Here is a 26036-nt window from a genome sequence, read left to right as displayed (position 1 = left end):
TTCAGGTTCATTTCAACATGTTTGCAAAAAAGAGAGAGTTTCCTTTTCCAGGGACCTTTAGTGTATTTCCTTTTCTGTTGTTGCTCGTTCTCAACACTTTAAATCAGCCTGCTATGGACATGCCCACAGCTGTTCATGACTAAATACTAGAATGCAGAATAGCTGTGTTCTTGCTCTGCTCCATGTAATGAGTCACTTTCTTATTTTGGAAAAAAAAAAACAACAAACAAACAAAACACCTCTGTTTTCTGCAGTTTGGGAAAAGAAGGACTTGAGGATGATGATGACGATGATGACGACTTAGATGACAGCTCTGGAGGCAAACGGAGAATAGAAGTAAAAGCTCGTCAAGCATCTCATACCAATTACTTACTGATGAGAGGCTACTATGCCCCTGGCATTGTCAGCGTGCGCAATCTGAGCCCCAGTGACAATATTGTGGTCAATTCCTGCCAGGTGAAGGTTAAGCTGCGACATACACCAGTTCCAGGAAGACTCAGCTCTCCAGGTTAGTTTCTGTTTGGCCTAACTTGCACACAAGTGGGTTGGAGCAGGAAAGATAGCAAACTCAAGAGCTGAGGAACTGAGCTGAACAAAGCCTTTTAATAGGAACGTTCTTTTTTCCTTACACGTGCAGTTTGCCTTGTAATGCTTTCTCTCCTCACTTAAAACAAACAGGTGGTTAACTTATAGAGGCACCTTTTGTTGGTAACAAGTCCTTGCCTGTATTTCAACTATGAATCCGAAGAGAAAGTCTGTCCTCTGCTCTGTTATCCCTACTCCGGGAGGTTCTCCAGTCCCTTCTGCAACTTAAAATACCATATTATGTCATACCCAGGGTTTCTCTTCTGTAAAGAGAAAAAAATCTTTCACAGCTCCTTGAAATTCACATTTACTTGTCCATGCAAGTGCCTGAAATAGTGGTGTCCAATCTCTGGCATTTTACCTACAGTAATTTAAACATTTTGATAATGTTTAGAGCTTGAATATTTGCAATTTATCAGCACTCCCTCTCTTGAAGAGCATCTTCCTTTCAGCTGTAATGCAGATGTATCCAGGAAAGCCTTTAGTTGTTTAGCCCTTTAGTTGGAAAGTCTAGTGCTGTCCCTGCCCATTCCTATTGCTGCTGTGGTAGAGGTATAATAGGAATTCTTTCTCAGTATCTCTGCTGCCACACATGCCCTCCAGGTCTTCTGAGCTGACAGCTCATTACAGTTATTCCCATTTTTCCTTGGCTGTCACAGAAGTGCAGCTGTCACATGAGTGTCCCGCAAGGTACGATGTAAAGGCGGCCTGCAGATAAACGGGTGGGGAGCAGGTAAGAACAGTGCCAAAGCTACCCGCTAATCATCTGGGACTGGAAAAAGGTGTTACGCTGCTTCAACGTCCAAATACCCTGTACAGTGGGTGTCGTTCTGTGCAGTGATGGACCTGCCTCCCAACACAGAGATGCTTTGTTACACTAATTGTACTAAGACATTGTCAACTTGTAGTTTATACTGTATTTGGCCAATAGCTTTCTGCCATGGATCAGCTGCTTCCAATTTTTTCATTAATAGGGTCCTCCATAGCATTTCCTTGCCCTAGACTTTTCACTTTACCTTCTTCAAGAAAAAAGGAGATGATTCCCTCATTAACGTAGAGTTAAGCTGACCCAGGGTTAGAGAGAACACCTGTAAGTCTACACTGTCTTTCAGCCATACTTCACTTTGATATGAGGGTAAGCCCTTGTAAACCAACATGCTCTTCTTCTACAGGTCTTTCTAGAGACCAATGTGTAAGGCAGAAAGAAAAAAGGAAACTGCAGCAATGAAGGTGGAAAACTGAGCTCTGTTTTTAATTGGAATAGTCTGGAACACCTCTAATCTGTCTGTCTCAGAATATTTATCTTTCTGTACTGTATTGTACAGTAATAACTGCTTCCCAGCTTATACTCTTATTATTTGCTTTGCAGTTTCTTCTCTTCTTGATAACATGGTTGTGGGAGTCTCCTGCCTCCCTGAAACTTTTACCAGGCTGATAAAAGTCCAAGAAGAAAATTACAAGGTGGATCAGTTTCTTCATGAGTGTACAGAACACTATGGCTATAATCCCAGAGATGTAGCTGCTGTTTTGGAGATCCGTAATGCAATAGAGGCAACTTCCCACTTCGGAATTTGCAAAGTTGAGCTGAGCAAATGCTTCTGCAGCTATGAAGAGGTGGAACCTGAGCGCACCAGGAGCCTGGAGCAGTACATTCAGGTGGTTTTACAGCCAGCTGCTTTCCATACAGTAATGTTTGCATGCTTAGTATTCCCCTTGAATAGGACAATATTCCAGGCTGTAGGAAGCAAATATACGTTGAACAAAGCTACTTATATTAGGCAAGAGATCACATACCAATACCTGATAGCACTCTCGCCTTGCAGGCAGGAAGGCCAAAAATTAAAGCAGCACTTACTCAAAGATAGGAATGAACTGTTTCAGAAACCTAGAGGTACCAACATTCACCTTTGGAAGCAAAATACTCTTTCCCACTTATGTTTTAACTTAATTTAAGCTGAACAAAAATGTCTCGTGCTGTAATTTCAGAAAAGTTTTTGAAAAAACATCTTTTCAACTTCAGTGCAGTACGACAGAAAATGAATATTCTACTAAGCTCTTCCTCTTTCTTTGCTGCCAGTTAAAGATGGCAATTCCATGATATTTGGTTAAACTGACATTTTCCAGTGAAAGCTCCTGAGACAATTTTTGTGTTGTGTTTGTTTTTTTTAATAGGACCTCATTGAAATGCAGCAGGTTTTAGAAGTAGGAGGCCATACTGTAAGACTGGTTGCAATAGTATTTGCCAAGCCATGGCTATTACACTCTGTATGTCTGAAGAATAAACCAGATGATTGTGATCAGCAAGGTACAGAAACCACCCTCCCGGATGTACAACAGGATTGCCTGCCATCAGAACCAGAGAAGGGAGAGGAGGAATGTTCGAGAGAGGAGGAGCAGCTGAGAAAAGACACGCAATCTGTCAGTGATGAAGAACCCCCAAGGAAGAGATTTAAGACCCAAAATGATGTCCTTCAAGATGGCAATCAACCCTGCCAGGGTTCAGAGAGTGGTTTGAAAAGTCCAAATGAAAATAACTTTGATGCAGGTGCTAGTGATCCTCTTACAATGAAGGAAGCTTTAATCATGGGTGAAGAAACAGGCTCCCTGGGAGGGCAGACAGAACACGGAGTCGGACAGCCAGTGTGTGCTCCAGGTGCTGTGACTGTGGACACTTGCAAGGAACAAGATAAATCTTGTGCTGAGGACAAAGAGCTTGAAGAAGAGAATGATGAGCTCAGCACTGAGCACAACAAGCAGATCCCTATCTTTGAACAATCAGCCAGTGAGCAGTATGATGATCTCTCCTACTTACAGGAGAACCCAGGAGTCTCCGAAGGTATGTAGGAGCATTCTAAACCCAAGAAATAGAGACTAGCTCATCATCAGTTGATCCCAAAGGGGTAGCCCCATTTTGTAAGTAAATACTGGATTATTTATGGAGCTGTACCAGTGATAGAGGTTTTAATTTCTCACAGATGAAGTGGCATTACACTACTTGATCTGGAAGATCTTGGAGGTTTCAAATACATCAAAGATTCCTCCCTATGCCTATTGCTGGAATGTTCATGACTAGTCCAGAAGTGTGTTTTTCTTAGAAACTCATCTTATTCTTCTCCAAAAACATATTTGGATCTCAAGTTTCTCATCTCTGGCTTCAGTCCAAAGGCTAGACATCTCTCAACCTAGAAAACACAGCGCTACCATGTACATTTAACTAGAATGCCCATGACTGAAAGTTGTAAAGTCATTAAACCATTCACCAGAAAGTAGCACATGCCAGCAAGAAGATTAATAGCCTCGTTTGTAACCCAATTTGACTTCATTTTAATGTCCTTTCTACTGCCAGTTTTCTTTTTTAATAGCTAGTCGTTCTTGCCAAGCTTTACATTAAGTAGGTTGTTGGGGGTATTATTTTGTTGTTGTTGTTATCAGCTCTGATTTCAGGCTGAATCACGAGCTAACTGCTTGTGTGGTATTTTGCCAAGATCTGCTGTTACCCACGTTTACAGCTGCAGGCCACCATGTGAATCAGCGCAGACTGATCCGTAGCAGCTTAGAGCTTGGTATCGTTTAATTGGAGCCTTCCTGCAGGAAAGAGACCCAGGGCTGTCCAAACAGCAAAGACTTCAGCAGTTCTTAACATGAACCTACTAAAGTACTGTTTGGGATTGAACTTCCTCTACTTGTTTGTAACACAGGAGGGAAAAAATAGTGGTTATGTTATCAAGTGTAGAGTTCTTCTGGTCTTACTGCTGAAGGCCAGCTGAAGGGTTTACGTGTGCTTCAGCCAAAGCTGTTAGCCTCTGGGTGTGGTAGGAGTACCTACCGTAAGTAATTGTGTAATTAAAACCCATGACATAATGCATAACGGAAGTTTCAGACACAACCTTCACTTTGAAACCAAACTCTCCTGAAATCATGAGTTTGCATTCTCGAGTCTACAGCTACTCAGGCTTCTGCTCAACTTCCACATGATTACCAGGAGCATGAAGCTAAACCCGCAGGAGTGCCAGCATGCTGAGACCCTGCATGGCTCTCTGTGAAACTCTGGTCGTTCAGTCCATAAAATTACTTGGTGTTCAGCCATGTCATCAGGCTTCTAGGAATAAAACTTCTTGCTGTGATTTGGGAATGGAACCACAAAAGGTGTGGTCGGAGGAGACAGATGTGGCTGTGAGAAGAGGTGTGGGAAAGGAAGAGCATGCTGCAGACAGGTAATGACAGAGTGGAAGCTTAGAGCTCCCCGTGCAACCGAGAACAACACGCAGCGTAGTTTGCTTGTGTTATTTTCTAGCATAAACTGTTGCATTTTACAGCTTAGCCACCTTTTTTACTTTCCTTCCACTAGATAAAAATAGTTTGGGCTAGTTAACTTAAAAACTGTGTGTTCTTTTCTTTCCAGGAAGTTCTATGACAGACGTATCCCAGGCAGACAGGGACCGGTGAGTAACAGAGATGGTGCAGAATAACCACTCAGCACGACCAAAATCATATCTGGAAGCAAATGATTTGGAAACCTTAGTTTTATGCTCTGATGGGCAGTGAGCATTGATGATGGAGAAACAAGAAACCTCCATTGTTCTTGTTCATGTTACTCAAGCTCTTACACATGCTGAAAAAATTTCTGATACATGTTTTTTCCCAAAAACCAACTAGCTCCAAATATCAGAGGAACAGAACTAATTGTACTTCACAAACAAGTCCAATGCCAGAAAGTCTCAGCTTCCACATGCCCAGGAAAGGCCTGGAGAAACTGTAGTAAGGGAAATGTGAATTTACATGCAGGGTCCATCTTTTGCCTCCAAAATGCTAAAAATGAGGAATTTGGTTTCCTATCTGAGCACTGCTGCTGCCTGTTGCAGATTGAAGCAGGTCTTGGATAACTTGTGGAGGATATTAGAGCTAGTAACAAACAAACAAGCGAAACAAAGCTTTCCTGGTCATCAAGACTCAAGGTAATTGTTGGGTGGTATAATGGTGCTAAAAGAACTTCTCGGTGGTGAACACCTAGTGTGAAATACTCCAAGTCTGTGGAACTGTCTAGTAGGTTAGCAGAGTCTCTGCCTATTCTCAGAGCAGCGGCAGAATTTACACCTAGGCTGTGAGCACTGGCAGTGGATGTGCTAAGAGTCTCTATTCTGCAGAAATTACAATGGTGGGCAATCTAGCTAGAAGAGTAATTCCTGACAGAGCTGAACTTAAATTGTCTTTTGCAGGGCCTGCGAGAAGGTCTGCTTCATTGGGAGACCGTGGAGGATCGTGGATGGGAATCTGAATAAACCTGTGTGTAAGGGGATGATGGAAGCTGTGCTCTACCACATCATGACAAAACCAGGCGTCACGGCGGGCATGCTCCTGCAGCATTACAGGGGGGTACTGCAGCCTGTCGCCGTCCTGGAGATACTGCAGGTACGTGAATCACCACCTGGGTGAGCTTTCATCTGGTTCTGCTTCTGCACTTAAGTCAGCAGCTGCTTTGCTGCAAGTCCCAGGAAAATGGGACTGTGAATGAACTGTGAAAAACAATCTTCCCCCTTCAGTGCCCATTAACCAAAGCCAGAGCAAGTTACTGCACACACCGAGGATGGAGGGCAGCCTGCTTTACCCCATCCTTGGAATTACTGTTTCACTGATTTCAAAATTGAGCTTGCTTCTGAAATGGACGTACATGCAGTTGAAATTCTAGTTGGTTACTGAAGAGTGGTGGCTTGTCACAGTGAAATATTAAGTTGGGCTGTTTACTGCAGTGTTAATCACCATAGAATTTATCTTATTCTTTTTCCTTACACACCTTTCAGAGAGGTAGTCCTTGACATAAGATCAGACTGAAATGTGTCTGTGCTAGACAGTACTGTAAATAAGACCTTCTGTCCTGACAGACCTGTTTAAAAGCACACATCCTTAACTGTAAAACAACACATGGTGAGAAAATTGGAGTTTCTCATATTTTTTTCCCACATCTTGAAGTTTGATTGCCATCACTGCTACTTTGCAATGAAACCTTGATTATTTTTTTTTCCCTATAAGGATTCAAAATCTTAAGTACAGCAGTAATATTGCAGTCCTTCACATGAGCACGACTTCCCCTACTAATACTGGAAATCACTATTCCAGTGCGTGTGTGCCACACGTCTGTCCACAGGCTCAGCATTTTGGTAACAATGCAAGTTGTGTACGCTGCCGATCGCTGAGCAACCATCCTGTTTCCTAGGTGTTCATCGCAGCTTGCCCTGTGTCCTGTGCCACAGTGACACCGCCAAGAGGGTAGCTGGGATCAGGGGATGGGTTTAAGACTGCGGTACAGAGTGTAGAGTGGTGAGGCGTGCACGTGTGTGAGAGCAGTACAGATTCTGAGGCAACTTTTATTCAAATCCATAAAGGCAAGAAATTACCTGTACATTTCACAGATCAGAGAACTTGAATCTAACTTCTCTAGCAACAAGTTTGATAAGAACTGCTTTTGAAACCACAGACAGAGATTATATCTGTAATATACCAAATAGGAGTAAATCCAGACGCATCCCTCTGTGAGATTACCGAATGCACAGCAGATGTTTTCTGCACAGACTGCCTTGCTGGGTGTTGCTGTGGGAATGAACACTAACCCATTAGCAAGAGCTGACCCAGGTGGTTTACACCTACACCACTGTTAAATGATTTGTAACTGGCCCTAACTGTGGAGATGTGTTGTTGGAAGTTGTGTGTCAGGGTCCAGATGTCAACCACTGTGCTGGAAGTGACACATGGGCACGTATCCAGCTGTGGGAACTCACTTTGTTGTGCTGTCATCTTTGCCATCCCCATGGTCTCCTGGGTGGTGGAGTGAAGCCACTTTTACTATAAATTGTCTAACGTTTCTGAGAACGCTGTAGGTCAAATAGCATTAAGTGCCTTTTTTTTTTTTTTTTTTTGCTGCAACTGCTCCAGCTTAAATATGTGAATTTTTCTGCAGGGTCTGGAAACCCTTGGTTGCATCAGACGATTCTACATGGAAAAGCCATCCCTGGTGTCACTCTTTTCTCAGCCAGTTGTGGAAGAACAACTAAACAATCCCAAACTGAGCGAAACCCCAACAATCTACTACGAGCCTACAATAGACTGTACTCTCAGGCTGGGAAGAGTGTTCCCCTGTGAAGTGAACTGGAATAAATGGGTGCAGATTATCCCTGTATAAAAAAGGTAAATCTGAGTCATATTAAATTGGTTTAGCCTATAGGAGTGAGCATAAATGCAGCTTAAATGTTACAATTTCTGTTCCATTATGTTTTTATTAATTTATTTATCCTTTTTACTTTTTAATGTATTTAAACAGAGAATAAAGCTTAATGTTAAGACACAGGTAATCTTTGATCCCACTTTAAGTGTATTTTTTTTTACCAATCATTGCTTGTAGAGCATATAGTTTGTAGTTTCTGCTTTATCTTGTGTGGTTTTCACAAGGCACAGCAAAGGCCCCTTTTCTTTTTTCCTCCCTCTCAGGCTACAGCAGTAATGTTTTACCTTTGCTTTGCCTTCTGCTCTGTTGCACAGCCACTGGCTCTGTGCTAAGGTTTGGTAACTACCCTTAAGATAACTAAGCTAAAGCTCTCTCTAGATTTAAACACTGGTTTCTTGGTGTGCACGGCATTAGTTTATCATGTGTGCTTTTAGCAGAACTCCTGCACTGTGTGAAATACAGGCCCCGTAGTCTTCCCCAGTGCCACCACGCAGGGGAGAACACCCTTTCCGAGGCTCCGACCATCCTTCGCTGTTGTGTACGGCAGCCTTAGCCCGGGTCAGGTTTAAAAGCAACCACGCAGCAGACGGTTACTTCCACCCAGGGCCGTGTTTATTGCAGGAGAAGACACCCACACCCCTTCCCTCACCGTGGTGGAGGGAGAGCAGGCCGGGCCCAGGCCGCGGCCCCTCAGGCCCCGGCGGCCGGGCCCCGCGGCCCCCTCAGTCCCGCCAGCGGTGCCCGCACTGCGCGTTGCAGCACTTGTAGAAGGTGGTCATGGGCTCGTCGGCCGAGCGCGTCTGGATCTGCATGAAGTAGGCGCGGGGGTGCTCGCACTTGGGGCACGGTTCTGCGGGGCGAGGCGCGGCGCCGTGAGGGGAGGTGAGGCCTGGCCCGATCCCGCCCCGGCCCCCGCCCCGGCCCGGCCCTACCTGCGGTGGAGTCCACGTTCTCCCAGGCCGCGGCGCCGCCCAGCACATCGTCCACCTCCTTCAGCCGCGGGTACTTCCTGCTCGTCACCTGCGGGACACCGCCGGTCAGGCCACCCCGGGCCGCCGCCCCCCCCCCCCCCGGCCCCCGCCCGCCCCGGCACCTTCCGCGTGACGTTGCGCACGTAGGGGCAGGTGGTGCAGGCGAAGCGGTGGCAGCGCGGCCCCTCCTCGGCCACCAGCACGTTGCCGCAGGCCGGGCAGAAGAGCAGCATCGCCGGTTCCGCGGCACCGCCCGCCCCTTCCGGCGCGGCGGCGATGGCGGAGGCCGAGGAGGAGCTGGCGCACGCCGAGGTGCTGGAGCTCTTCCAGGCGGCGCTGGCGCGGCTGGTGCAGGACCCGCTGCTCTGCGACCTCCCGCCGCAGGTGGGGCCGGGGCCGGCGGGGGCCGGGCCGGGGCTGGGGGCGGCGGGGCTCAGGCCCGCCTCGCTCGCCTGTCGCGGCCGTGCCGCCCGCAGGTGACGGCGGAGGAGATCGGCTCGCAGGTGGCGCTGGAGTACGGGCAGGCCATGACGGTGCGCGTCTGCAAGGCGGACGGCGAGATCATGCGTGCGTGCGGGGCCGGGGCCGGGCGGAGGAACGGGCCGGGGGGCCCGGGGCGGGGGGGCGGCAGGGCGGGTGCCGGGGCGCTGACGGGGCTCTCCCCCCCCCCAGCCGTGGTGGTGGTGCAGAACGCCTCGGTGCTGGACCTGAAGAAGGCGCTGCGGCGGCACGTCCAGCTGCGGCAGGCGCGGCAGGGCGGCGTCCAGCACCTCAGCTGGTGAGCGGGGCCGGGGCCGGGGCTCTGCCTGCTCACCCCCACCTCCTGCGCTTTCCCGGGGCCGGCGGCCCCTCCTGCTGCTCTCCCTACGTGTTTTTCCCCTAGGAAGTACATATGGAGGACGTACCACCTAACCTACGCCGGAGAGAAACTGGCAGATGACAGAAAGAAGCTGAGAGAGTGAGTAATTAAGGCCCTTATGGCATCTGGGGGGCAGGAGAGGCCTCGCTGGAGTCCCCGCAGCATCTGCCCAGGCAGGGCTAACTTGGGACTTGGTGCCCTGGCTCAGATAAGTCCTGTGCTTGAAATTGACTGGAAGATAGGACCAGCGCTGCACAGGGAGGTGGGACGGGCCCTGCCCGAGGGACCATCTGCAGGACAGGAAAGCCTCAGGGAGCTCCTCAGCCACAAGCATCCTGTGCTGAGTGCGTCCACCCAGTTCAGACCACTGCAGGGCACTCGGCCACATTGCCCCTTGGCTGTCCATGCCAAACTCCTGCAGAACAGGTTATGCTTACTAAGCTTGTACCTGAGCTTGTACCCTGCAGAGATTAGTGACAAAAAGCACGAGTGTGAGGGGAGTAGAGCAAAGAGAAGGCCAGGAATGGCATCATGCATATGAAGCACATTAGTTCATTTCCAGGGAAACTGGGAGCACTTGGGGAGCAGCTGCTCAGCAGAGGATGGAGTCAGGACACAGTATGTGGTGGAGGGGATCCAGGGTGGAAGGGACCTCTAGAAGTCATCTGGTCTGACCCTCTGCACAAGCAGGGTCAGATAGAGCTGGTTGCTCAGGGCTGCATCCAGTTGGGTTTTGAGTGTCTCCAAGCATACAACCTCTCTGGCCAACCTGTTCCAGTGCTCGGTCACCCTCACAGAGGGCTTGGCAGAGCTGCTGAGTTAGAAAGGTAGGAGGCAGGATGGAAGAATGCCAAGCAAAGAGCAAACCAAGGATAAGTGTGTTGGGCTCTGGACCTGCTCGGCCAACTATCAGAGACAACTGAGTGACAACACTGACAAACGACCCTCGTCTTTCCATGCCCATTCTCGGGGCAAGGAGGCAGGAGGTGCTTCTGAGCACTCTAGCTGTTGCATACAGCAGTGCTGGGTATGCCCGCCTGCGTGCAGACTGGCAAGAAAACCTTGTCTGAAGTATTAAAAATTTAGCAAGACAGCCCTAATCAAAGCTGTCCTCGAAAGACTGAGCCATGGGTGATAGATGTTGCATTCAAGGGGGTGTTGCCATTAAAAAGGCAGATGATCAGATCCTTCAGTGCTGGCCGCATGTTCTGCATACACAAGTGAGAATTTTAACTTGTCCTGCATTAGAGCACAGCACATGAGCGTAGGAGTCTGTCTCCCCTGGGAAAGAGGAGGCTGTAAGATTTCAGAGGTTGTGGTTCCTGGGAAAACGGCATATAACAGCATAACTCTCTGTTCAGGTATGGCATCAGAAACCGGGATGAGGTCAGCTTCATCAAGAAGCTTCGTAAGTAACCTGTCAGGTAAGTGCTGAATATCCATTAACAGCTCCTAATTCTTCATCTTGGTTTTACCCAGGCTGTAGTGTTGAGGCTCAGAGCAGCTGGTGTTGCTGCTCAGCACGGCCTAGCAGAGCATTTCTGAGTGCCCGTGTCTGCACTAGGGCTTGTGCCCTGGCTCTGGTCTGGTTCCATAGCCACACCTCAGCTTACACATCCTGTAGTTTTTGACTCCCAGTTTCTCTGTTTTCTGGATTATAGAAACGAGTTCAACAGATGCATTGTTCTCAGAAGACAGGACACACAACGAGACAACTTTTGGTCATGATATTTCTGTGCAACTGATGCATTTAAGAACACTTCCAGCACAGGAAGCACTAGTAGCATGTATATTTACCTGTTTGTAACCCATGTAGACAGAATTCTGATATTATACTGCTATTTTTAGAAAGTTGTGCACACAAACACAAGATGTGGCCAAGACTCTCAAGCTTTGTAAGTTTAAAAATTTGTAACTGCTTCCCCTTCACATCTAAAAACACACTCACAGTGTCTGAAGAGCAGTGGTAACCGCAGCTTTTCCCAACCCTTGTTTTTTTTGTTTCATGGCTCCAGCTAGCTGGGTTAGAAACTGTTGCTTTGTGACCACAGTAACTTTTTTTCTTCTTTCAACGCTGCCACATTTGTAACACCTCGTGTAATAAAATGTGTGCTGTACAGAAGCCACCTGCCCCATGGTGCCTAGGACCACCAGTCACCTGTGGCACTGGCTGATCTGGCCCTGGACTGTCCAGGTGTGGTAGTGTGGGGATAAGAGAGCCCAGCATGCAGTTACTATTGTCACTGCCAAATATTTTCTTTCTTTAGCAGAGAGAGCAGAGAATCCAGCCTTGCCAAGACCAGACTGTGGATGCAGCACTTTCCTGGAGGAAAAGGTTGTAACATTTCAAAGAGAAACAGACTCCAGCTGAATGAACATTATCACATGGTTTTTGCAGTTGCTATTTGAAATATCTGCCTCTAAGCTGTATGTGGAATGCACTTTCAGCAATTAAAGAGACCCTTTAATTTTCTGAGGCTTTAAAGGCCCTTATTTCCAGCTGCAAATCTGTGTCTGACTTGTTTTGGGTGCTAGAAAAGGATTGGTTCTACTGGTACATGAAACAGCACAGGTAACAAACATAGCCACAGACTCTGCAGAACAATTCACAGTAGCTAAAACGCTACCTTACCATTTAATCACCACCTTAGCAGTAGTAAACAACTCTGGTTAAAAATGTAGTATTGAAACTAGTGTAATAAAAATAATGGCAGCAGAAAAGGTTCAATACAATTGAACAAGGCACAAACGTTCTGTTTTCAGAGTCTTCTGAGATAAGGCAAAACATGCCTGCCAAGTGCTAAGGAGACAGTTTAAATTAACCACGGGCAGGGTTAGAAGTGTCATGGGATTAGAGGCTTTGTCCACGTGGAACTGGCACAGCAAATGCAAAGACAGTCCATCTCCAGTGCCTGCTCGAGAAGCCAGTCTTTGCCTTTCAGTGGAGCTGTGCATCCAGGTCGTATTTCTCGCAGAATTTGTCTGTGAATGGTATACAAGTAAGGAACTCGCACCACTCGCACTTGATGGGGTAGAAATAGAACAGAATCACAAGTCCTGAGAAGAGTGCAATGAAGATGAGCTGGAAAACTATAATTTGGCATCGCTTCCTATATAAATCAAACTTCCCAAAGCTAATGTAGGGCAGGAAGGCAAAGGAGAGGAAGAAACCACTGATAAATCCTGAAATGTGAGCAAAATTATCAATCCAAGGCAGGAGGCCAAAGGCAAAAAGAAAGAGCACCACAGCCAGCAGCTTGAAGAAAGCCCTCCATGGGCGTGCCAGGATTTGCCAACTCTGGAAGAGCTCCACAAAGAGACAGGCCAGAATCCCAAACTGGGATCCTGCAGGGCCAACCTGCAGAAGAAGAGCATTACAGGTAACATCAGGCACATGCCATCTGCCTGGCTTCTGCAGCCAGCTCCAGGCATTACAGTTATTTATCATTCAACTCCTTGTTCAGTGTTTCTTGGGAAAGAGATGCTGCAGCCTGCAACTTCATCCTTGTAATGGGGTTCAAGGAGTAAAGGGGCCTGGTCTGATCATAGGATCAAGGTAGGTGTGAGGCCAGCAATGGCCAGAACAGACTTTGTATCTAAGAAGGGCAGATCTGGTCTGAGTTGTGAGAGTGGAGAAGTCCTTGAAGACAATCTCCTTGCTTCCATCATGCACTTTTCTTTATTGAAGGACCTCAAAGATAGTCCTCTAGGTCCTGCCATGCAATCTTCTAAAGTGAAGCTGGATGGTCACATCAGGCTTCTCCAGCTGTGACATGTGGACAGGGACAGTCCTGGACAGTCTGGGAAAGGTAAGCTCTGCTCTTTGCCTGTCTCCTGCCTGCCACTCACACGTGGAGGGTCTCTGGCACCAGGTACAGATCTCAATTCTCAGCCTGCCAGGGGCCTCTTTTATCCTGTGATTGGACAAACTCCCCATTCATTATGAGAGGTAGCTGCCTTACTGCAGCCAGACTGGGTCAGTCACTTGGGAAAGCCCAGGGTACTCGGGGGGGATGTTATTGCTCAGCAGCTAGATGATGGTGTGGTGCCATCTTCTAGCTACAAATCTGCACAAGGGACGTGCTGCAGAGATAAGCCCAGCTCTGGTATCTGCCAGAGAGGCACAGGCCTGTAGAGAAGGTGTGTGTTCAGGGCAAGTTACCAGCACCCTAGTCTACAGGAGACCCACCTCTGCTCTGTAGGGTAGAAATATTGCACTGGCAAGGTTCCCAGTGATGCCACTGAGCAGGTAGATGATAGAGATGCGATGCCATCCTGCCAGCTTCTCTAGGTCCCGCAGGATCGTCATTTGGAAACAGACTGAAACCAGACAGTGCAGGATCCTGCCAAGTTCAGAGTACAGGAGCTGAAGCAGCAGCCACTGAAGTCACCCCTGTGCTTGTGTTCTTTGCCGAGCCTTGCTGAGAGCTCCTGCTCTGGCCTTGCCCACACCTCTAATACCCCTCCCAGCAAACACAGCATGGTAAACCTCAGCAGCGACAACAGCTCAGCACCTCTGTTTCCCCCGGGGAAGGGACTGCCAGAACAAGCCTCACAGCACTCCCAGGGTGCAGGGTTCCCCACCCAGACTGGAAGTTTTATGCCTATGCTTACCCAGCATGGAGGAAAAGCGAGAGCCAGAGGCGGTAGAACTGGTCAGGGACTTCTGGATTCAGGAAAGGAAGGAGTCCACAGACGTCATCCATGCAGTGCACCTAGGGCAGAAGGGGGGTGTGAGGAGTGCCAGCCAGCATGGCCCTTATCAAGGCCAGGGCAGCGCCTGCAGTTAGCTCTGACAGAGGGGCTCTCCTCCCTCTTCTCCGCTTTTATCAAGTCCCAACCCTTGTCTCCAACACCAAGTTATACCTGACCCCACCCATTCCCTGTGGCAGCTTTATACCCTCATTCTTCACCTCACCTGAGACATCCACCTTTGCTTGCCAATAGAGCAGGAAGGTTGCATTCTCCTGCTGCTTCCACAGCAGTCCTGTGTTGGGCTTTCACAGCTGCCAGCCCAAGTCCTAAGCTGGTTCCCAAAGAGGGACAGATGCAGCAGCTCTGCCACCACAGTCTGGATCAGCACCTTACCCTGGGCTCAGGGTGGGACAGGACCCCCACCTACACTGCAGCACAGTCACCCCCAGATCTTGCCAAGCTGCTAAGGGCAACAGAAGGGAGAAGGGCAGCCATACAAGCCCCCAGCTCTGCACTTACCTGAGAGCACAGAGTTGCCTCCTCATGGAAATAGCCCCGCATAAATTCACAATACTCTCGGGAGGTTATTTCACACCTGGAGGGGGCATAAATAATCAAAATGGGAACAAGTCACATGTGGAAGGCACAATGGACCATCCTGTGCCCTCCCATGTGCCCCACTCCCCCTTGTCTCATCCCAAGTCTGCCTATGAGAACTGAGGCCTTCAGCTGCCCCTGACATGCTGTGGTGTCTCTGCAGCAGATGCACTAATACACGCCCATTTGAGCCCAGTGCTAAAGCTGAGCTATTTACAGCTGAGAAAGAACCACCAGAGCTTAGGGAAGCTGTGGCTCCAGGGCTGGGGGACTCTTGTGCCTCTGTAGCCGACAGAGTGGAGAGGCGGGGGCTAGGCCAAGAGCATCCTGGTCATGACTTTCAGGGACAGAGAAACATCATGCGGCAGCACTGATTTTTCTCTCGTTCAGGGAAAGCCAGGCCCAAGCACTGGGTAACTACTCAAGGTGAGGAGCAACATAAGGAAGAACAGCATCTTCTTCCTTGGCAAACCCAGAGCAGGTTGTTTCCTGACACCTCCTTGAGTGCTCAGGGACTCCGGGCTGGGGCCAATGTAGCCTGTCAGGACCAAGCTGGCCACTCCTAAGGAAAAGTGCAGAACACCCGAGCAGGAGTATTTAATCCCTGGGATCTGAGTCCCTCCAAACTGCAGGACCAGATGAGTGAGATACCCTGCCGCACCGAAGACTCAGGCTGGCTTTTATCTCTTGCTCATCCCAGAGTCCTGCTCCCTCTGAGAGACCTGTCACAGCTCCTTGTCCAACTCCCCAGCCCAGCTCAGGCTGCGTGTGGGAAGGACAAGACGGACAAAGAGCTGGGTCTACAACCTGAAAAGGGCCTCCTGTGTCTCACCCCAACACCAAGCCCCTCTCCATACAGGTAAAATTCATTACCTTCCTTTGGTCCCAATGCAGCAGGGCCGGCCTGTAATCACGCAGTCCATGTGAAGGTGGTTGGTGTAATTCCCAGCACTGTTTTTTGTGCAGATCTGGAAAACAACAACAGGCTCTAGCCAGACAGCTGTGGCTCTGCTTGCTGCCTGGGTAAAGCCAAAACAGCCCCTTGGGAAGAAGCCAGTCCCACAGGCACGGGCCTCCCAAGGCCTCCCTCTGACAGGAGGATGCTGCCTGAGCCTCAATCAACACCTCCTCTCAGCTGAGGGATGAAAACAGCCCCAAGGCTGAGTCGGTCTCCACCACCCTATCACCTTGGCAGGGCCCAGGGCTTTAGTTGGCACACGGCAACTTTTGTTGTTGGACGGCTTTGAGCCTTGGCTAGACAAAGCCATGGCTGCCCTGATCTGGTGTTTGTGACAACAAGCAGGAGGCTGCACCAGAGACCCCCATTTCTACCACACAGCTGTGGCTCTGCACAGTGGGATGCAAATGCCATATTCCAGCTGCCCGTACAGGCTCTGTGCCACCGGCAATGCTCACCGGCCATTTGGTGATGTCATCCGGCCACTCATGCGGCTCCATCGAGGCTGGCTGCTCACATACCCTGCAGCAACAGAAAGCAGAGATCAGCCTGAGAAATAACCTTCCCCAGCAGCAGGCAGGATGCCCCAGGGCGCCACCACACTGTTCCTGCCCCCAGGCTGCGGTCCCACAGCTCCCCTCTGTCCCTGGCAAGGGGCTGGTGACATGCTGGTGACACAAGGCTGTGCTGATCAAAGCCACAGCCTCCTTGCAGCAAGCAGAGATCATGGCTTCAGCACAAAGGCAGCTGTCCAAGAGCATGCAGCTGCCCAGCAACTCACTGGCTCCTCCCCAGGTGCACGCAGCACCAAAGGTGGGCATTCAGCTGGTCCCAGCCCATGGTGACCAAGGGCAAAGGTGTACTGTGGCATCCAGCCCCTGGCAGGGCTCTGGGGTGGAGGTCTGCTGGGAATGTGACTGCTGTACCCCAAGAAGGGAGGCTGTGTGGGGAACAGCTGAGGAGGGGGAGAGGGATGAGGAAGGCACCCACAGCTCACAACAGGTCACTGTGCAGGTGGGCAGCCAGGAACAATGGAGACTAGGGGTGAGCAGAAACATGATCATGCTCTGCATCAGCCTCCCCTGCAGCTGTCGGGGCAGGTAGGGACATCACTGCCTCTGTGTCCCTTGGTCTCCAGAGCAGCTGCTGTCCCATCCAGCAATCAACCCCCCTGGGACCACAAGCCTCTCTGACTCTACTGGCACAGCAGCCCTGTCCCCCCTAGGATGGCAGCTGGGCTAGGCAGGACCTACCTGGGGTCCTGATGACAAACAGACCCAAATTGCCTCTTGCTTCCTGCCAGCATTGGTGTGCTGGGGTGATGGGGCCACTTCACCCACACGGCCAGCGTGGACTGCAGGAGAGAGGAGAGGCATCACCATGAAGGCCAGGGTGGGAGAAGCACCAACAGAAGTAGCCCTGAGCCTGCAGGGACAGCACGAAAGGGGCCACCACACTCACCGAGCACTCCTCCTCCGAGGTCTGCACGCAGCCTGACTTGTCGTTCCGCACGCAGCAGGCCGAGTGCTTCTCCTTCTCCCGCTTGGCGCTGATGAAGCTGTGCACTTGCTGGTCCTGCCTCATGCACGGCGAGAACTTGGCCCCTAGATGGATCAGGGCCTCCTGCCAGAGATGGAAACACTCAGCTCAGCCGAGGGGCAGGCAATGACCGCCTGGGGCAGAGCAGGCTGGGGGAACTGCGAGGGGTACCCCCATCAGGACTCAAAGGACCAGGGCCAAGTCCTGCATGATGAAGCCCAACACATATCAGGCATACTCTCAATAGCTGAAGAAGGCAAGCCCAGAACAAGTGCCATGGCTGCAGCACACAGCTCCCCATCAGCCCACCAACAGTCCCAGCCAATGGCACTCACTGAGCTGGGGCCGATCCAGAAGTTTTCCTGCTGAACGTATTTGACATTCTCATAAACCCCTCTGTTTCGTAGGACCTGCACGGAGAGAAAGCAAGAGCCCCATGAGCTCCTGCCCACAGGGTCAGCAGGGCAAGCAGCAGGGGCTGGCGAAAACAGCACCCAGGATGCACAGAAATCCCCACAGCCAATGACTGGGCACGGGGTTCTCTCAAACTGCTCTTTTGCAGGATCACAGGTAAACCCCCATCAAGGCGTGGGCACCTCCATCTTAAGATTTCATTTAAAATGTCTATCTCTGGCTACTTCAACTTTCAAGAAATCCCAGGGCCTGGAGACCTGGGAGTGGCTTGAGAGCCTGCAAAAATTTCCACACAGCTCAGAAGCATAAGCAGTGCCTGCCAGCAGCATAGGCCCAGGTGCTGGTGACAGTGCTCTGAAAGTTGCCAGACATAGATGAGAAGCTCCCCAGGGCATCCCCTGCATGGAGTGGGGATATGGCTGTAGAGATACATACCCCAGAGACCTTTAACAACATGTGGGAAGGCTACAAACAGCTTCAAGATCAGCTCTCAAAGTCAGACAGTTCAGTTTTGCTCCTGGCAGAAGCAAAATCCTGCAACTGTTGCAAAAATTTAACTCAGGTTTGAAATATTTCCCTGCCATGAAGATCCTTCTGGTCTCCACCAGGAGGAGAACTAGTTGTTTGAAAGGGCTCCCAGCAGAGACACAACCAGAGCCTGCAAAGAGCCCACCATGCTTTGTGCCAGATATAATTTGATGTCAAGAGCAATGTGGCTGCAGGAGGGAGAGAAGGTGGTGTGGAGACTCACAGAGATGCTGCAGGCAGCCCCCAAGGCTGGACACCCAGCATCCAGCCATCAAGGCCCTCAGGCAAGTAGCCAATATACTGAAGACTATGACACAAAAGCCAGCAGCTGAAGGCTGAGAACACAATCACACTCCAGGCAAGTTGGGGGATTTACTTACTGAATCAACAGTTTCATGTTGTGAGAACCCCACAGGGGCAATGCCGTAGATGCACACAGCGAGGATGGTGATGAGTGAGTGCACAAAGGTGACCCAGTAAGTGAAGAAAGGCCTGGATGGAGGGAAAGGGAAAAGATCAGAGGCAGAAACCCAGGCATATTACATCTACTCACAGAATACAGGAGAAAAGCTGCTATTTTTCCCCAGGCACCTTGGCAGAATCTGGGGTACAGGGCCAGGATGCACAAGACCGGAGGCAATAACCTAAGGTCTTGCTGCAGACAGACCCTGTTTACTGCAACTCCCACATTACACTGGGCAAGCCACCCTCTCCCAAGAAAACATCCATGAGAACACATAAGCCTGATGCCAAAGTGTGCTGTGGGTCTGAAACAATGACTTTAGGGGAACGATCAGAGGCAGGGATACCTGAGCCTTCCTGTTCATCACAGGACAGTGGTCATGGGGCAGAGATCTGCAGTCCCTCCAGGTAGTAGAGATACAGACACCCAAAGCAACGTGAGGAGCAGGGTGAGCTCCCAGTGCACAGTGATGCCAACATGCTGCTGTCTGCTGCAGTTTGCACTGTACGTCAGGGATACAGACCAGGGGGTTTTAGCAGCAGGTTTCACCCAACCACCCCGAGGCAGTGACCTGAGTCAGTAAGGGGCAACAGCAATCACTCACTCTCTAGTTTTGTTGGGACCTCTTCTGTGACTGCAGCTCTCACCTGTGATCATCCATGTCCTCAATCTGCCGCTTGACATAGCTGTCGATGCGCTTGCGGTACGTGCGGTTTGTCAGCTTCCCCACCATGCCCAGGCCGTACGGCCTCTTCTCCTTGGCGAAGAGCTTCCTGACGGGGACGGCGATGCGCTGGCCACGCTTCTGTGGGCTCACGCTCACCACCTCCTGCCGCAAGCGGACCTTGGGCTGGGCCAGGGCCCCATCCTTTTGCTTCCTCCAGCCTCGCTCCAGTGGACTGAAATAAAAAAGCGGGACAGCAATGGTTTCCTTCTGCACGGCACAGCAACGCGGACCAGCCCTTCCCTGGTCTTTGGTGGCAGCAGACCCTCTGCCTGTCCCACCACAGCTGGGCTGAGCAGCAGCTGAGGGCAGACGAGGTGCCCTGAAGTGGAAGCTGTACTTCAAAGGGTTACGCAGTGCCAGTTGATGAAAGCACAGGACTACATGCAGAAGGTGGCACAAGGCAGCTGTGCCAAACTAAGCCCCACCAACAAGGAGCTCTCAAGGCTTTAAAGAAGTGTTTCAACAACAAGCTAAAATGGGGAGGCTGCAGCTGGGCACATCTGCAGCCTCATGCACATCTATTTCCTCCTCTACTTCATTCCTCTTACTCTGCTCTCTGCTACGAAATGGAAGTGTAGTTTAGCCCAGCAGTGGAAGTCCCCACCCTTGAAGCACTTTGCCCTGACCTGACAGGCAAGTCAAACCCCCATTCCCACCAAATCGGACAGAGGAGAAGAGCAGGAATCCAAGCAGCTTCCCACACCAAGCAAGTGACACTGTCACGTGCTGCAAGCTGTGCCAGTTACCTCTCACAATCTGTCTCGCGTTCCTCCCTTTATTTGCACCGAGGTGTGCATTTTTTGGGAGAACAACAAAACCAGGCATCAACAAGACAATAAAAATCCCAAGCACCCCTGTCTAAAGGAAGGCTTTTTTACCAAACTAGAGTATGTGATGAACATTGCACAAGCCACTGGTGAATAGTACCTGCTTTGTAAGTCATCATATTCAGATGTTGTTGTATTTCCTTGCTCTCACACAGCAGCCTGGAGGTCAGGGCTGCAGCACTCAGACCCTGACCAAAAAGAAACCTACCTCCCATTTCACCCTCACTTGCTGCCTTGCACTGTAGTAAGCATGTCCCTGGCATGTGCCCTAGTCATGTACCTCCTCTGGCTTCCTACGTGACCCCACGTGCACAAGGACAAAGGTTGTCAGAAGTGGTCAGAGAAACCAGCTGAAAAATTAGTGAAAGATCACTAGAGCATCTTGGAGACATCATGACAGCTCTGAAGTACGGACAGGCAACAGGACGAGGGAGAATCTGAACCTCTTTAGCCAAAAACACCACTGTGAAACTTCAGCTATTTTCAATATTGCACCTTGCAGAAGGTGCATTTTTATAAAGCTGGAAGTCCCACCTCCCCCTGGGGAAGTCCTTCTCCAACAGAAAGTGCAGATTCCACTGCAGCCCGCTCTCGCCCCCACAGTTCAAGTGGTTTCTGTGTTATGGATGCGCTGTTTCCCAACATTTCCAGTGCTGGGCTATCAGCCTATGCCAAAATAAACACCTGGCCACCTAAAAGGACACCCAACTATGATTCTGATAACAGTTCTCCAAAGTGTAAAAGAAATGTATTTTCCTCAATAATAAAACTATTTGAGAAGATTCAAATGGAGCCAAGAAGACCGAGACCATCTCAGAGGAGTGACAACAAACTCCCACCATTTGCTGCTTCCACTTATGTTAAGACTGAGTCAAGTTCTTGGAAACACTTGAAGGGAAAGCGCCAACACAGCAAGATGGGCCATGAGCAGCAGAACCACAACAAGGACCTCCCTGTCTGCTCCATCTTCACACCCAGTGGAGCTCTCTGCTGGGGTGAGCTACCAGATAAGCTAGAGCTGACTCGGAAACGACACAGAGCAATTACTCAGTACCAGTTACTCAGGTGGAAAAAATCTAGGCATACAGTACAGTACCACCCACATATTTGTAGGGCTCTCAGCATCAGTGCCACACCTTTCTCTTGTTTCAAGTGAGGAATGTAGCCCAGCTCGACACTCAGCAATGCTTCACACGGCTCCTTGGAGCAGGACAACAGTTCCTGGTGACTGTGGCAATGGCAACAGCCTTCTCATCTTTGCTATGTTCCCATAGCTGAAGGCTGGCCCCCCAGCATCCTCACAGCTGATTTAAAGTGTCTTTTGTTTCCTCAAGGCATGATACAGTCTCCAAAACACATCATGTGAGGTTGGAAGTTGCTGAAGAGATTGCAGAGGTGGCCTCAGAGTCACCTTTCACATTCACAGGTAGCAGGGGCAGGAGGTCTTAAGCTGGGTTTAAAGAAAACCCATCACTGGACTGCTCTTTGAGCTCTGCACCAAGCACCCACAGCACTCAGATCCTGGCTTCCTCCATGCAGGAGGTCCCACTCTGAATGGGTTGGCCACCCCATTTTAGGCTTTGGCAGCTTCCAGGAAGATACTCACAGTAGCAAGTGGCTTCTTTCAAGCTCATTTTTGTCCAAGGCACCTCCTGTGAGATCTGTCTGATCCGGAGGTTTCATCTCAGCATCTTTGATTGCAGCTTCTGATGGCGACTCGAACACTTCATCTGGATAAGTAGAGAGCTCCTCATGAAGGACTCCTTCCTGGGCAGAGAAACAGAAGTCCCATCAGAAGAAGCCAGCATCACATTTGAGACACCAGCCCTGGCAGAAAGCAGTGCTGCTCTCTGCAACACACAATCCTGCCAGACCCAGAGTCTTGCACTGCCTCTGAGGCCAGTACCATGCCAGAGCCCTGCCCCTCACCCGAGCGAAGAAAGAAGTGTCGAGCTCATCTGGAAAATCCACCGTGTCCTCCTCCAGGAAACTTGCTGGGGTGAAGCTGCGGCGCTGAGCTCTCCTCAGGGTGCTGTCCTTCACAGAGCGCCCCTGTAGCCAGAGGAAGTGGCATCAAGTCACTGCCAGAAACCAGAATCCCAGGCACATGCAGGGCCACCCCAGCCGGAGCACAGCGAGCCCAAGTGCTGAGCTGGTTCACACTTGTGTGTAGAGCACAGCAGACCTGCTGATGTGTGACACCTTCCTGGTGAGACTCACGGGTGTTATCCCACATCTCAATCCACAGTGCCCATCTCCCATGTGGGTAAGGCTTGCAACACGCTCTGCTACCACGTGTTGTACAATGACTCTGACCAAACCGCAGTGATGGGTGGTACTGAACACAGCAAAAAGTTCACTGGGCCCAGGAAAGCAGACACGTGGCAGGATGAAGAGACTTGCATAGTAAGAGCCTCAGGTACTTCTGCTCTTCCATGACTGCTGACCAGACGCAGACGGACTGCTCAGAGGTCCAGACAGGCTGAACTGGACCTGCTGGAATGCTCTGAGGCTGCTGGCTGTGGTAATCAAAGCCCCCAGGCCAATAAACAGAAAGCAAGACCTGTACCCCTAGCCATCACCCCTGCTTCTTGCAAATCCTGCCTCCTAGACACATGGCTGAAACGGAACAGGAGATGGCTTAGTTTCTTCTCCTCAACCACTGCTCTTCCCATCCTCTCTGCTCACTCTCAGGGCAGAGCTCCATCCTGCAACCAGACTGGTCCCTGCCCTCCCACAGACAGTACCTTCACCAAAGCTGCAGCTGCTCGGAAACTCATTTTGGCAACAGACTCCCGTTTCCGCCGTCGTGGGAGGCGATTGAACCCTGAGCGCGAGCTGGTGAAGGAGCAGAGCGACGTGGCGCCTGGCGTGATCGGGGTGTGTGGGATGCTGCAGCCATCATTGTCGTCAGCTATACGGAAAGCTCGGCCGCGGGCCAAGGGGTCTATGATCTGTTGAGAGAAGCAGCCCGTCAGTCCATTCACCCCCAAACCCTTCCCCACCAAGCCCTCCGCCCTCCAAGCAATCATCTTGAGACCATGACAGTGGCCTGGCTCCTGGGACTGACCAAGAACCAGGCTGGATGGACCAACAAGCAATTCTGCAATAGGGAGATCCGGAATAACCTGTTGCAAGCTAAGCCCTAGTTGTAAGCCTCAAACCTAAGTCCTCAAACCTCCTCCACTGCCCCCCCCTTTTTTTTTTCTTTTTCTTTTATTGGTATTGACTGTTTTCACTCAGAATGGTCCTGATGTTCACAGGTAACGCCAAACCTCCTTCAGCCCTTTCTAAGCTCTTGCTTTCATTCATCTCCTGTGGCAGTGAGCTCTACAGTCAGAGAACGTGCTGTCTGAACAGGAGTTTGAGAAATCCCTGAAAATGGCTATGCTCTTTTTCCAGCTAGTTTCCTTTCTGATACTGGACAGCCCAGGACTTAAACAGTATCCTGTTGAAGCTTAACGGTGTATTTACATCTGCTTCCATTAATTTATAACAGCTGGAAAAAGCAGGCAAGCTTCCGGGAGCTGCAAGCCCTTCTTTGGGACTCTTCAGGCCAAAGCTCTCACTTCTTCCAAACATAGGAATCAACCTAATGAAAATGTTGCCTTCAGCTACAAACCTTGCCTCTGTCCTTACATCATCACAGCTGTGGTTTCCAGAAGACTTCTATGCTTTATCCTAATGTTTTACAAGCTTTTTTTTTAACCCACAGTTGCACACTCAATAGGAAGCTTACACCTACTGATACCATGTTCTGACTTAATGTAGCTCACATAGAGCCCAACAATATTTCTGAGTCTCCTGTGACCAAAGACTAACTGCAAGACACTTCAGCTAGTAAGAAAACAGGAGAGAGCACAACAAGGTGAAACTAGATTGAATGATGCACAATATTTTCCTCTGCTTCAGTGATGTAGCCAGGCTTCAGGTCACAGACTAACCTGCTTTGGAAGGAATTTGCTTCCCCACTCACCCAAGTCGCAGTGGTGCTCACTAATACACAGTAATCAGCCACATCGATTAATCACTGAATGGAGCAAAGGGAAGAGCTGGGATATTGTGGGTTAGTTCTGAAGTGCTGGTAACTGGATATGCTTGACTGGGTCTTGTCCCTTGGGGTCACACTCGAAGACAGCGAGTAGGGGGCTACCAAATGCCCTTTGCAGGCACCCAAAACCACTTCTGAGGACCCGCGAGCAGAGCTGTAGTACCACTGATGCAAGAGACGCTTTTCAAAGTCCTAAAACATAACTAGGTTTCTATGAGGACAGTAGCTGTGCTACTGCCTGCGTTCTGCTCGGGACAAGGATCCACTAGGCAAGTGTCCTGAGAGATACCAGGCTTGTCACTGTGTATTTGGGTCCAGGATACCTCTCTGTGTACAACAGAATTCTGTCCTTGCAAAATGGCAGCAAAAAGCCCAAGCTGAGAGCTCTTGGACATCTCATCACCACCACAGTCAACATGACAAACACGGCTCTGAGCCTATCACCGCAACAGCTGAGGGATCTCAGCCAACGAGACTGGAGAGAGGCTGCTGAAGGAGGGAGTCTGCCAAACTGCATCTGAGACTTGAGCAGTGTCTGAGCATGGAGCCCAGACATGTTCAGGCAGAACTAAGCCCGCAGAGAGGTCACAGCTGCCAAAGTGGTAAAGACACTGTGCAGGAAACTCGCGATGGCCTTGACTCTGCCCCAGGTTACTCACCTTTTGCATGCCCAGCTGGCAGGGTCCGACATAGAGCGGAGGAGGAGTCTCTGTGCTTGTTAGAGAAATATTGTCCTGACTGGGCAAGTCCATTTCCCGGATGACCTGAGGTTTCAGCTTCCCATACCGCAGGCTGCAGTGGCGGAGGCTCTTTCTCTGCCATTTCTGAGTAGCGTCGCTGTCTTTGCTCACCCCAAACCAATCCGCTGTGCCTCTGAAAGATGCCAGCATACAAGTGCAAAGAAACATTATGTTTGACTGGACCATGCACATGAAAAGACAAAAATCCCGGTGGTCACTTCCAGCCCACCCCAATTCAAAGGCAGAACTCTTCCCCACTAGCATATCACAGCCTGTCCTCAGCTGGTTTTAGCAACCTGACAGATGCTGGCCAGAAATGTGCAACCATCAACAGCATTCTGGCTCTTAAGACAGAAGAAAAATGATAGGAGAGATTCACTGTGTGTAAAGGACAGTTTGTTCTGAGTTTTTCTAAAAAGAAAGAAAAAGAGGTGGAACAGAAATTCAGAAAAGAACTTGGTGAAAGGGGTTTTTTTTTCTTTAAAAACTACTGACAACACTTACCGTCTTCAGGCCAGCTCTAGGTCCCCATTGTGGGATTGTACTGTTCGATGCTTCTCCCAAGAGCCACCAGAATTCATGGTTCTCTCCCAGCCTCCCCCCACACTCCCAGGATATCCCTAACTTCTCCATCTCATGCTGCAGGATTTCTATCCTCCTCAAAGGTAACATAACGGCAAACGTTTGCTGTGGTCCTGTTCTCTGCTCGGGTAGACACACACTGTTTCAAGCTGCTGGTTGCAGAAGTAGGAGCACAAGGTTGCAGCCATGAGGTAGGTTTGCTGCTAAGTGGCTGCTGTCACAGAAGAGCAGTGGATCAGAAGCAAAACCCCAAGGAAGGCAGAGAGGGATCAGGATAAGTCAGA

General features: G+C 50.0%; 4 protein-coding genes across 14 annotated transcripts in view; 2 read left to right on the top strand and 2 right to left on the bottom strand.

Annotated features, from left to right (window-relative positions):
- Positions 1–7920, top strand: part of GTF3C1 (general transcription factor IIIC subunit 1) — a 42109-nt gene extending 34189 nt beyond the window's left edge. For all 3 annotated transcript variants that reach the window (XM_068420289.1, XM_068420288.1, XM_068420290.1), the window contains exons 32-37: positions 255–508; positions 1955–2241; positions 2758–3421; positions 4988–5027; positions 5802–5994; positions 7538–7920. In XM_068420289.1, the coding sequence (XP_068276390.1) occupies positions 255–508; positions 1955–2241; positions 2758–3421; positions 4988–5027; positions 5802–5994; positions 7538–7759 (1660 nt within the window). In that variant the 3' untranslated portion in view covers positions 7760–7920. The remainder of the gene's footprint in view (positions 1–254; positions 509–1954; positions 2242–2757; positions 3422–4987; positions 5028–5801; positions 5995–7537) is intronic.
- A 475-nt stretch (positions 7921–8395) lies between these two features.
- On the bottom strand, positions 8396–9115 carry POLR3K (RNA polymerase III subunit K). The gene is made up of 3 exons (XM_068420316.1): positions 8895–9115; positions 8734–8821; positions 8396–8651 (listed from the first exon to the last, which is right to left on the bottom strand). The coding sequence occupies exons 1-3, from the start codon at positions 9003–9005 to the stop codon at positions 8524–8526; spliced, it is 327 nt and encodes a 108-aa protein (XP_068276417.1). The 5' UTR covers positions 9006–9115; the 3' UTR covers positions 8396–8523.
- SNRNP25 (small nuclear ribonucleoprotein U11/U12 subunit 25) overlaps positions 8946–26036 on the top strand; it is an 89883-nt gene continuing 72792 nt past the window's right edge. Inside the window, exons 1-6 of one of the 3 annotated variants that reach the window (XM_068420314.1) lie at positions 8947–9156; positions 9249–9339; positions 9445–9550; positions 9656–9730; positions 10993–11055; positions 11902–12104. In XM_068420314.1, the coding sequence (XP_068276415.1) occupies positions 9049–9156; positions 9249–9339; positions 9445–9550; positions 9656–9730; positions 10993–11047 (435 nt within the window). In that variant the 5' untranslated portion in view covers positions 8947–9048 and the 3' untranslated portion in view covers positions 11048–11055; positions 11902–12104. Of the gene's footprint in view, positions 9157–9248; positions 9340–9444; positions 9551–9655; positions 9731–10992; positions 11056–11898; positions 12105–26036 lie in introns of those variants that run through there. The other 2 variants (XM_068420313.1, XM_068420315.1) reach the window with 2 other exon arrangements.
- RHBDF1 (rhomboid 5 homolog 1) overlaps positions 12248–26036 on the bottom strand; it is a 37122-nt gene continuing 23333 nt past the window's right edge. For 5 of the 7 annotated variants that reach the window (XM_068420291.1, XM_068420293.1, XM_068420295.1 and 2 more), the window contains 15 exons: positions 25090–25303; positions 23127–23333; positions 22309–22431; positions 21986–22146; positions 19473–19724; positions 18743–18854; positions 17756–17830; positions 17343–17504; positions 17135–17235; positions 16340–16403; positions 15797–15891; positions 14846–14921; positions 14246–14346; positions 13821–13974; positions 12484–12989 (listed from right to left, as the gene is read on the bottom strand). In XM_068420291.1, the coding sequence (XP_068276392.1) occupies positions 12570–12989; positions 13821–13974; positions 14246–14346; positions 14846–14921; positions 15797–15891; positions 16340–16403; positions 17135–17235; positions 17343–17504; positions 17756–17830; positions 18743–18854; positions 19473–19724; positions 21986–22146; positions 22309–22431; positions 23127–23333; positions 25090–25303 (2317 nt within the window). In that variant the 3' untranslated portion in view covers positions 12484–12569. Of the gene's footprint in view, positions 12990–13820; positions 13975–14245; positions 14347–14845; positions 14922–15796; positions 15892–16339; positions 16404–17134; positions 17236–17342; positions 17505–17755; positions 17831–18742; positions 18855–19472; positions 19725–21985; positions 22147–22308; positions 22432–23126; positions 23334–25089; positions 25304–26036 lie in introns of all 7 variants that reach the window. The other 2 variants (XM_068420294.1, XM_068420297.1) reach the window with 2 other exon arrangements.

Source organism: Nyctibius grandis, chromosome 30 (assembly GCF_013368605.1).
Source record: "Nyctibius grandis isolate bNycGra1 chromosome 30, bNycGra1.pri, whole genome shotgun sequence".
NCBI classification, from domain to species: domain Eukaryota; kingdom Metazoa; phylum Chordata; class Aves; order Nyctibiiformes; family Nyctibiidae; genus Nyctibius; species Nyctibius grandis.
The sequence above is the reverse complement of the archived record's forward strand: the minus strand, read 5'-3'. Positions and strand labels throughout refer to the sequence as shown.

Bases quoted from the DNA above. Each gene is read 5' to 3' on its own strand.
- POLR3K (XM_068420316.1), bottom strand. From the start codon at position 9,005: ATGCTGCTCTTCTGCCCGGCCTGCGGCAACGTGCTGGTGGCCGAGGAG. The intron at 8,822-8,894 runs GTGCCGGGGCGG...GGTGTCCCGCAG, and splicing joins TGCGCAACGTCACGCGGAAG to GTGACGAGCAGGAAGTACCC. The intron at 8,652-8,733 runs GTAGGGCCGGGC...CTCGCCCCGCAG, and splicing joins GAACGTGGACTCCACCGCAG to AACCGTGCCCCAAGTGCGAG.